General features: G+C 46.5%; 1 protein-coding gene across 17 annotated transcripts in view; it reads left to right on the top strand.

The window, feature by feature from the left end:
- The first annotated feature begins 596 nt into the window (after positions 1 to 596).
- The window catches only part of LOC143423987 (uncharacterized), a 43081-nt gene continuing 31986 nt past the window's right edge, over positions 597 to 11691 (top strand). For 3 of the 17 annotated variants that reach the window (XM_076895738.1, XM_076895740.1, XM_076895733.1), the window contains exons 1-3: positions 8805 to 8916; positions 9531 to 9824; positions 10693 to 11092. In XM_076895738.1, the coding sequence (XP_076751853.1) occupies positions 11036 to 11092 (57 nt within the window). In that variant the 5' untranslated portion in view covers positions 8805 to 8916; positions 9531 to 9824; positions 10693 to 11035. Of the gene's footprint in view, positions 1209 to 8786; positions 8917 to 8957; positions 9292 to 9530; positions 9825 to 10692; positions 11093 to 11691 lie in introns of those variants that run through there. The other 14 variants (XM_076895731.1, XM_076895732.1, XM_076895727.1 and 11 more) reach the window with 11 other exon arrangements.

Below are 11691 nucleotides of genomic sequence, written 5' to 3'. Positions count from 1 at the left end.
GATTATTTTTATTAGGTAAGAACAGGAGATAATTTGGCGCAGAATGATTATAATCGTACAACGATTTACATCACGAACGACGTTACGTATGTTTGGTTAAATAGTGCGGACTTTTTGATTTCTGCGAGAAGTTGTTACCTTTAACGTTCAATTTTAACGCTGTATAAAAGAAACGGTGCGACGATCTCATTGCGATACGAATTGTAAGTGTTCAAAGATATGTTGGTTTAATTTTTACATTAAAAACTGTAAATCAAATACACAATTGTTCTTAACCGGTCAACAACCGTTAAGGATAGATCGTTGACTTCCGGTAACGGGCAGAAATTTTATACCATGGACGAAATGTATCACAGATGCAATAGTTTATGGAATTTCATGACATCTGAATTAATGTATCGACTGAGCAACAAAACAAAAGTTACCGCCGTGCCCCCTACAATTTGAAACAGTAAATCCAGCTCCACTGAAGTTGATAAATTTAATGAATATAAAAAGATCATACCCTATTAGCATGAAAAACAAAATTTACATATCTGTAATTTAACGCATTTTTATATTATACAGCTTGGAGGTACACGCGCCCTTTTACCATTCCTATGTCACTCTCACTGTTACCGATTCAACGTGGAATTTGGAATGGTGTCTTAAATCGATCCTGATTGTTATTGCATTAAAGATAATTGGCTAGCAGCCTGAGGCTCGCGATCGTTGCGAAAAGGGCACGAAATTGCGATAAAGGATCGATAGGAGCGTAACGTTGAGAGAACGAGAGGGAATTAACAGGTTGTTCGTAAATTTTTGAAAATTCGAAAGAGGCGGCAGTTACGTGGAAGGTCGGAAGACGGGAGGCGTGGCCTCGAATAATCAGCTCAGGGTAGTCCAGTGTCCTTGCGCATATTCAGTAGCTATACGTACAACACATGTACTATCGCTCACGTGTGAATCGTATATACGGAGAAGAGAGAAGTTTCGAGCGTTATCAATCACTTTCGTCGCTGGACCGAACAGTGCATCTGTTCTCGACGATCGTCGACAGGTAGAACGATCCAATTTTTGTGGAACGAGCGATTACGAGGATGCCCGCGAACAAGGGGAACCTGTCGACGTCCCACAAAGAAAAGCCCGGAAACGGCTTCACTGCGGGTGCCTCCAAAAAGAAGAAACGCTGCACCGTTAAGCATAAAAGACATTGCAAGCAATATCTGGTGAGTGAGCGAAACGAAACGTTAATTCCTTGCCAAACGAACGGCCATGTTGTGAACGGGTCGTCTACGACACGAGCGTCTTCGGTGTGTAATATATATTCCGTGCCCGTAAAGGCTCGGCATAAACGCGATTATATTTAGGGGTAAATAATTAATTACGATGATTAAACGTATTTCTTCCTGTTAAACATGTTTGATTTTCGCGGAACCATCAAACGAAATGTAAAATTGAAAAATGTCGCGATGGTAGAGTAGGGTTATGTGGCGCAGATGTCTCGAGTTGAAATACGTAGAGTTTGTTCACCTTTACTGATGCATGGTCGAAGTGTTATGGGTTGCAACGATCGATCGGTGCAAGCATGCTTCAGTGCCGGTCACGATGCAATTTTCAGTTGAAGTTCCTCCTCTGTGATTTAATGCGCCACGGTCGAAACGACCAAGTAATTCGCATATTTTTTACGTTTCTCTTCGAACTTACACGCGCGGTATTCTGATTTCTCCTTTTTATTGGCGTTATAAATCGCTATTTCCAGTGATAGAGTATTTGGCAACTGCTTATCTCGTACCGATTTCTTTTTCTTCCTTTATTTCGTTATATTTTTCATCGCAAAGAAATTGAACCCTAAAATAAGGTCTTATCTTGTTGGCAATGGTTAGCAATCGGTACGTGATAAAAATTTTCTCGGAGCATAAACGATGATTGTTATTTTCACCCACGTTTCCGATTAAATTCGCAATTCGCGAGGGATTTTGCGGGATGTTATTACTCCGGGAATACATCGGTGAACAACCCGAAGAATGAATTTTTCAAAATTCCATTGTATGTGACAATATATATATAAAGATAACGTTTCTTGAAATACATCACTTGAATGTTTTATTTTTTTATGGGCCCTGCATTTGAATACCCCTCACCGCTCCTATCCTTTAAACACTTTAGTGTGTATGTGTATTTTAGCACCTGTACAATTGCTCCTTTACACGATACACAAATTAGACACGTTCCAAGTTTGCGTGCCTTCATTGCTAAGTAAGTACGAGGGACCATTGGTATACACATCAACGCGGACACTATCCAAACATACGAATGAAGAAAATGCAAATACGCTTCGCTACGAGAGAAAGAATTATTACATCGGATCAAACTGGATGGAATGTATCTGATTGAGTTTACGTGTGAATAGTTTTCGTGGACATATAATATTCATATATATATATAGGTAGACTAGCGATAGACCTGCCGTGTATTAGCAACTTAGGAAGCACGTATTGATTTCTAAGAATGCCAAGAAAAAGAGGTTGGTGCTGATTCGGCGAGAACAAAAGACGACACCAATTCCACTTCTGTAGTCCACTTGAACCACTTGCTATTATGTCTTGTAGGCGCAGAAGTTGGCAAAGCCGTATTGGCTTACCTATGTGAAAAGAAACCAGGGACACCTTTTTTTTTTTCTTCATCTTTTACAATTTCACTTCCGACGTAGGCTAACGATCACTTTCCAATCGTCCAACGGTGGACAAAATTGTAGTCGCCTGTGCGTTTGACGTTTACGATCGCGATTGATAACGGATGAAAATAAACGAGGGAAGGGAGAAAGAATTGTCGGAGCATTAAAAATAAATTCACGGCGTATGGCGTGTCAGTTTTTTTTTCTTCTTTCCATTTGACACCGACGTATATACTGGATGCGACGTAATTCATGCAATTCGAGCAGGTGCCGTACGCGCGGCTGAACGTGGCCGCAACGAACGGAAGCGGAAGTCGAGCGTAACTTATCATCGGTGCACTTGGTACATGCGTGCGTGCGGGGACGCGTTCACCGCCACACTTTATTGAACTTCGCGTGTCGACGCATCGTTTTCCATTCTACGATTGGCCCGCCCATTAACGCAGTTTAATTAAACGAGTTTAACATATCACTCGCAGCGATCGATACAAATATTTAGTCTGCAAATTTTGCGAAATGCGCAGGAAAAGGCTAAACGAACGAGCTTCCTATTGTATTAGCTAGTACATCCTGAACCGTTTAACTTGCATTGCTCGATTATTCAGAGCATAAAAATAAAGATTGATCGTACGATATAGCGGTTTCGCGGTTATACAATTACACCAATGTCTTTCCTGTTGCAACAGGCATGTTGCTCTACGCTTCTCTTTAAATTATTCTTATGCATGTTCATTCACGGGAACCATGTGTACGTATAATCTCCGAGTTGCGTGGGAAGTAATAATTTGGGTCAGAAAAGATTCAGGAGATCTAACCTTCGCGGAGCTCCCAATAATCGTAAAACAAATTCATTTCCCCCGTAAACTTTCGCGGGTCGATAAAACGTCGATACAGAGTGATTTTAATCTCGTTTCGCACATTTAACTCCACCTCGTGGCTTTCACGATGTTCGTGACTCTAGGGTGCGACGATTCCCCGGCCTTCGAAGGAAGATCCCGCGTTGTCCAACCGATTATACCGATTCGATCGACGATAAATCCGTAAACTAGACGTAGACCGGCGCGACACTCGGTTGGAGATTTTAATTAACCCACTTTGCGCGGTGCATAGACGCCGCCTCGAGACTTGGTTCATTTTTAACGAGCCGAGTGGCGGTTGATGCCGGTGGTGGGATTCCCGCGGAGGGGAATTAAATCGAGCCGTCGACGTCTGCTCTTTGTTAGATAGCATAATGTCTTATAATTTCATTATTTTCCACGGCCCTTCCACGGGCGGGGCAATTGAAATTTCTACGGATGGAAAAGCGACGGCGTTTCCGGTACCGCGAGCGTCTCCTCCTTCAATTAACCACAGAAATTAGGACGGTTACCTGCTTCTGATGTAAACAACAATGCTAGTCCGGGCTCCGCGCGAACGCACCGGTGCACCGTTCCTTTTTTTTTTTTCAGTTTGCGTTTTTCCCCTTCTTTTCCCTCCTTTTCTCCTCTCCCCTTTTTTCACCGCTGAACAAAATTTTTTCCTCCCATTTCTGCTGCGTCGTCGAGGACGTTGAATGTATTCTTTTTTTTCTTCTCTCCCTTTCTCCTCTCCTTTTTTTTTGCGACGCAATTACAGTAATTAAATGCAATCGGTCGACTGTTCGCGTGAGGATCAAACGGACACAGAAATCGAGCGATCCTCTTTTTCGTGTACAATTAAGGAACCACTTTTTATTTCGCGACTATTTTTGGAAACCGGCTATCAGAGATAAAATGCCGAATACTTAATACACCGTGGAAAGTGTAATTATTTCCGTGCAATGTATGCAGATTCCGTTTTGCTGACATAGTAATTTCAACGATGGAAGAATGATTCGGCTGTGATTTAATTACTTCACAGTAGCGTTTCGACGTCTATATCCACACTCTGGTCCACTTGCGGTAACAGCGCATCAGTGTTATTAAAATGTGTAAAGACGTAGAAAACTATTTTTTGTGATCTAGCAAAAAAAAAGGGTAGGAAGAATATTTTGGAAGCAAATACGCGATTCGTTGGTACACCAGTCCCACACGTACACGCATAGTCTTAGAAGCATGTCAAGACTCCTAAAACAACGAGACACTGCACTACTCCGTACACGATACACCAGTCTCTGTATTCTAGTTGCAAATAGTTGGTTGGTGGTATGTACCTGTGTGTATATAAAATTCAACGCTTTATCCTTTAGCTTGCACGCTACACGATAGGAGCACGTGAGATCATATATATTAATCCCGCAGGTAAGTATAAATTTCCACCGTCTGGTGCACGTATCTTCTACAGAAAGGGTATACAAATCGACCGAAATTGATTCAAACAGGATGGGAATTTTTATAAAATTGCCGTTCTATCGGATAGATAAAATTGATTGAGAGCACAATAGTGTTTGAAAGCGTCGAGGGCGAACGGTCACTTTCTCAGTCCTCACCTTATCTACTTCTTCCCTGAAGCTTTTGTACTCTGACGGATACTTCGCGTTTCCCATCCACTTCACGTGGCTGCAGCCGAGCTACGAGTTCGAATTAATTACGTGCCGGCCAGGGAGCTCTGAATGGAACCGACTAAAGATAGAATTGACATAAACGTGCTCATCGGGAGAATCCGTCTACCGATTCAAACAACTGTAGTACTTTTCTAGCTAGTGCTACCCGCGCCATTTCCCTCCGCGAGCAATTCATTGCAGCTCAAGATGCTCTTCCTTTCCTTACAATTTGTATCGATCGTTACAAGTGTAACGCGATGTACTATTACTACGTCCCATAAGTAACATAGATTATCGTGAAGCGCTTCGGGGCTTAACTAGTAATTTCTGCATCGTTCTGTTTATCCAAGCGAGGCACTGTGATCGACCATAATCTTTGGCCTGGTGCACGAAGGAAAGTAGAGTTAGAAAAGGGCGAGAAACTTTTCACCGTGGCATACATTCCCAAATTAGAGCAGGGTCGTAAAGTTGTCGATTAAGGTAACCGTCCAATCTGGATTTTCGCTTAAAACAAGCACTCGAATCGCTTCTACCGAAGGCAATCCAAGACGCGTTAACCCTCTATCAGTATTCTGCGCGATCGATCTATCGAGGACCCCGCGCCACGAAGATGGATACGCTTCCTTCGAGATGTGGATGAAACATTTTCATTTCTGTTCACGGATACGTAACGCGCACTGGCCGATAGAAAAGAGAGGATTTTTCGACGGGTTTCTCCCGATCGTTCGTATTTTAGTTCGTTGGTCCTTCTTCTGAAAAGCACACGCCGCTCAGATATTCGACCATCAAAGACAGAGAAATTCGAAATTATTTAGGTCACGGATATGTTATTTAACGCACGCCGAGGAATATCTACGTGCCGTTGAATATCACTGTAAAAGCGAGTTTGGGTCGATGGAAACGTGCTGGTCGAAAATGGTTGGCAAGCGTGTCCCTCCCGCCTAACGAAAATAAAGTGTTTCAGGGTTAAACAGGATATATTACGCCAGGTTACGTAACGATCATCCTTTTGAGAGATTAACTCAATTCGTAGTATACATGTAACGTCGACGAGTGCTTCGCGAGGCTGCGGAACTTGCTCACGATTCGAGGAACACTTACGTACGCTGATAAACCGGTCACGACTGATGAAAACCGATAATGATTACGGCTGTAGGCAAATTGCTCGGCTTGGAGCTGCAGAACGCTAATCGTTTATTCCAAACGGGTAGGGAATTGTATGTGGAATACAGAGCACCCACAATCACCGCAGTTCGTACGTAAAAACCTATCGATCTGGGTTCATCCTGGATCTATCGAACGTTCTTTATCGGTTGTTTTTCCATCGAAGGCGACGAGCAATATCGACTGAAGCTGAACAGAGCTGTACACAGGCAGACGCAATATCGAATATGATCCGCGGATCGCGACGAATCCCTCAAGCGTGTCCTGGCCCCTTTTCAATTCGCATGTCTATTCGAAAAATCAACGTTCTCCTACCACCGACCCATAAATCCGCCGTGCGTTACCAAAATTGCCCGACACGAGTATCTATCGCGATTGTTCTCCGTTATCTTGCGCACAGGGGAAATAATGCGAGGGGGAAAAAAAAAAAACAAGGGAAACGTAGCGAGAAGCTCGAGCAGGGGTAATCGTCGAAAGGAACGGGGCGGAATTCTGTCGAGAGATTAACGGTGACGAATTTGTACGAAGGACGGTGAAAGTTCGAAACGCCGTAAACGCGCCCTATTGCTGCATCCGCAGGAAGGTTAGCAGCGTCGCGACGCTGGCTCGACATAGCGGCGCCGGCTACGCGAACGGGACAACTAACGGGCGCAAGGGGTGGAGAGAGACGCAGGATCGAGTGCCGCGTAACGCGCGCCGCGCTGTGCAGCCCGCCACAGGGGGGTGGGAGACAGCCCACCCCGAGGATGAAGAAGTGGGAAGCGTCGCGGAAAAACGAGAAAATCGCGTGCGCACCCCGGGATAAGGCAGTGGAAATTTTACGCAGAAAATGCCACGGTCCCTTTTTCGTCGAACGACGCGGAAGATGCATCGACGAATGGACACCGGAAACCGGAATAATACCTTAAACTCTCTAACGCGCTACCGAATTGTCATCCATCGGTAAAGCGTACGGATTGAAAATTATCGCTTAAATTTATGTATTATTTTACAACACTTTCTTCTATTATCATTACTCTTGGATTAGCACGTGGCTCTGATTCATACTCTAGATGCCAGAAATTACTTCCTTCGTTAGCGAATGCGCTCTGGACGTATTACATAACGCGACTATGTGGGCGCGTCTAAATAACCCGGATAACTACGGGTTAAATAAGAAGAAGTTTCGTGTTACAAGAAAAGATGAAAAGGCGCATTATACTTGGAGGCTTTTTCATGCCCGGGCTTCGACCGTGAAGCCCGCCGAGGTGCACCATCATTTTCACCAGGGACACCGTACCCTGTACGGTTCAAATGCGCGGATTCTGCATTATAGTAAAAAGAGTGCCAAAGAGGCTGTCGTTGTGTCGGTGGGAAGGAAAGAGGTTTAAAAATAAGACGCCGGAAAGTTGAGCAAAGGGCAAAGGGACTTTGAAAATGCGTGTATATAGATTGGAACGCCGGTGTAAACACGTGCCGTTGATTTAGGGGGTGAGTCTCGGTAGAAAAGAGTGGGATACAATCTAGAATGTGGGTGCGGGCAGGGCTTGAATGAGTGAAGGATCATCGCGGCGGTAGGATGGTAAAATCCTGGAGGGCATGGCTTTCGTCACGGATGAAAACGTATTTCGAAAACGTACGTACATACCTGTGGGAAACGTTGGAAGGCAGGGACGACAGATGGGTGTGTGGGGGTAGGTGGCGAATGAGACGACCAGAGGGGGTTTCGCCAAAGGGGAACGGGAACCGAACGGAGACAGAGAGAAATCCCTAAGTATATCAAGAGCGAGACGATGATAGGGAAACGGGGAAAAAGAACGAGAGAACTGACAGGGAGTACAGAGGGATGGCCGAATACAAAGGACCGAGGGAGAAAGAAAACGAGAGGGCAGGGGAATGATATAGCCGGCGGTGCGAGAGTTAGGAATCGACGGGGACGGATGAAGAAAGGATCGCGCGAAGGAGAGCGAGAAGGAAAGGGGAGGAAAATTCAGAGAACACTGCGATCGCGAAAGGAATGAAGGAGACGGGTTGGCCGAAAGGGAGTGTACCTTTTATCGATGCATGAGGTGAGGAACGCAGGTGGCCGAGCAGCGCAAGAGGAAGGCGACGTAAGGAACCGAAAGAAGGAAGAAGACGAAGAAGAAGAAGCGTAAGTGAAGACGAGAAGGTGTATGCGAGAAGAACCGTAAGAATCGAGGAGGGATAGAAAGGAAGAATGAAAGCCCGATCGAAGGAGCAACGAAGAGGATCGAAGGGCAGATGGAAAAAGGAAATCCAATGGGAAAGACGATGCGAGGCGGAGGATGAGAGAGAGAAAGGGAGAAAAGGAGGAAGACGGTGAAAGAGAGGTGGGTGTAGTGAAGAAAGAGAGAGGAAAACAGGGAGTAACATTGCGGACTATCGACCCGATCCGGTTGAGCGCCTGCGCTCTGGCAACCCCTTCTACCGACGGGCCGTCTTGCCGGCGACGCGGCGCTCTACGCAACGTCGTCGGTGCGATCGGTGCGACGGTGGGACCAGTGCCTCTCACGATTCCGTTCTCGCTCTGCCCTCCGTCTCGTCATTCCGTTCGTATAACGCGTTCCAGTGTTATAACTTCGCATCGTCGCTTATAGTACATACGTTAATAGATATATATATACATATATATATACCCACACATATACATATATATCTATCAATCTTTCTCTCTTTTTCTCTTTCTCTTTCTCTGTCTATCTCTCTTTCTCTCTCTCTCTCTCTCTCTCTCTCTCTCTCTCTCACTCTCACACACACACACACTCTCTCACTCTCTCTCTCTCTCTCTCTCTCTTCCACTCTTCGTGTATCTCTCACTCTGTTTCTCTCTGTCTGACTTTTATTCCTTCCCCCGTGGTTGTCTGGCTTTCCAGCCGATCGCTAAGCACGAATCGCCGACGAGCTCGACCGGAGGAATACACCGGAGAGAACACGCAGAGAGAGGGAGAGTGTACGGAGCCGAAAGACACCGGTACGTGGCGAACGAACCTTCTATTATTCTCGCGGCTTCCCCGTGTGTCTTTCCACCCGTGTGTCGTCGCGTGTGTGTCGCGTCGAATCGACAGGACCCTATCGGAGACACCAAGGCCGCTGCCTTCGTTCGCTACCATTCGCCACGTTACGCGATTGCACGCGCGTTAACACACACACATACACACACACGCACGCACGTACGCGGAAAAGATTGCTTCCGGATGCGGTGAATTTCAGCCGGTGTACGCCGACCACGCCGGGCCAGCTTCCTACGTTGCGCGGAGGATCCACGATCAAAGTTCAGACTGCATAATTGAGTTCGATCTCGCTTTCCAAGAGGACTGTTATCCGTAGACTCGTAAAGAGGGAAAGAGAGAGAGAGAGAGAGAAAGAGAGAGAGAGAGAGGGAGAGAGAGCGCGAGGGAAAGAGAGAGGCGCGAGAGTGGTGAAAGTATCGGAAGAAGAGGAAAGCAGGAATTATTGGTCGACGGGAAGGAAGCGGAAAATCCTAACGACGGAGACGATGGAGTGGTAGGCCTCGAACACGGCCCACCCCTTCTTCCTTGCTTCCCGGTTCTCCTCTTCATCTCTTCCTGCTTCTTTTGTGTTTCGTTTAATCCATTTTGTAACGCCCCTCGTCCTTAATTTCTTGTTCACCGGCATCGTTCGTGGCCAACAATACGTCTGACGAAACATCGTCGGCGGGGAGGGTGTTATGCTCTTCCCATCGCTCGTTGCCTCATCCTATCAAAGTGGCCACTATCCAGCGGCTCCTCCCTTTTTAATTCGATTACTTCCAACTACTCGTTTCAAATGACATTTGAAAAAACTATTCCGCTATTCCCCGTCTAATTATCATAAACGAACCCTCCGCGGTGGCCGCCTAGAAACGCGGCAAAAATCACCCCGCAAAACCTACCCTTCGCACCTGAAACACTATCGATTGAGTAAATAATGCAAACTGGTAGAATTCAGTCCGGTTGCGACTGCGAGCAGACGCACTGGTGCAAAGGGTTAAAGTCCCGCTAAGGCTGCACCCTCGGAGCTGCTGGTGCACATTCCTTCATCCCGTTCGACCTTCCCATTTTTCTAACCTGCCTGGCCGCGGCACTCATGCATCTGTTATTTACTTAATTCTCTCTCTTCGAATTCTGTTCGATCCATTCTCTCTGGTAACTGCACCGCCACGTTGGTGGTTCGCAAAAATACCGGGCGCTCTGCGTCTATCGCGCGCACGCACGCACTGGAACCACTCGCGCTAGCGCGGCGCGCGCGCGCGTGCTCTCACTCGTCTGCCAGTCCTCCATCCTCGTGCATGTACACACATACACACACGTACGCCTGTACATATATCTATACGTGTATATATGTATATATATACGTACGTACGTACATGCAGAAGGCCAGCACAAGCCGGACGCCCGCACCACCGCTCGCGAATACTGCCTTGAAGAAGGAAAGGAAGGTGTAGAAGCTGTGCAAACCCAGAAGAGACAGAAGAAGAGGAGGTGGTGGTCGAGAAGGTGGTAGAAGGAGGTGGTAGAGTGGTGGTGGTGGAGGAGAGAAGAAGAAGAAGGAGGAGGAAGTGAAGCAAGTGTAGCCGCATCGTCGACGCCGAGGAGCCACGTCCTCGGGAGGAAATCAACCTGGCCTGACGACCGTGCCCGTCGTCTAAACGGCCCCGTCGCTACCGCAGCGGCTGTGTGTCACTACTGTTCCACTGCCCCACACACCGCGGCCTCATGATTGGTTCATTCTGGAACCTCTGCCGTGCGTGCCCTTCAATGCCGATTGACAAGGTGAGAGAGAACGGTCGACGATAGAAAAATCGCCAATTCTCGACCTCGATGACCATGTTAAACGTTTTGCGTATCGTTAATCTGCCGGTTCTCGAAATTCCGGAACGTGTTGCATGGCTGACATTCGATCGCATTCGATGGAAAGACGAGTAATTACTTGGAAGGTATAGATTCGTCGATACCTTAACTGCTAAATCGCACGGCGTTGCAGGGGGTTGATTCAGGAAATTACCGTGAGATCGTTCCACCGCTTCTGAATCGCCTGTCCGGTGTTGTAATAGTTATTTCCAGGGTGAGAAGGTCGATAGGAAAAGTTGGGTATATACTTTAAAGTTGATCCCCTTGGGGGTGTTTGCGAGAGCATCCGTGAATAGTGACAGCAGTATAGCGTGGCAAGGGTTTTGGCTACTCTTTCTCAATCCCTCGAGAGCGATTCCGATAATGCCACCACGATGGTACTTTCGACACTAGTATATCCTGATCCTCAGGATCGTTAATCTCTTCGAATAACTACGTTTCCTAGCCTAATAGAAGCGAGTCGTTGTAAACCGCATATAAGCTGCACCGTTGGCGATGGTATTAACGAAGAAGATGTTCGA

Source organism: Xylocopa sonorina, chromosome 5 (assembly GCF_050948175.1).
Source record: "Xylocopa sonorina isolate GNS202 chromosome 5, iyXylSono1_principal, whole genome shotgun sequence".
In the NCBI taxonomy this organism is placed as follows: Eukaryota; Metazoa; Arthropoda; class Insecta; order Hymenoptera; family Apidae; genus Xylocopa; species Xylocopa sonorina.
Note: the sequence above shows the minus strand (reverse complement) of the source record. Positions and strands in the feature narration are given on the sequence as shown.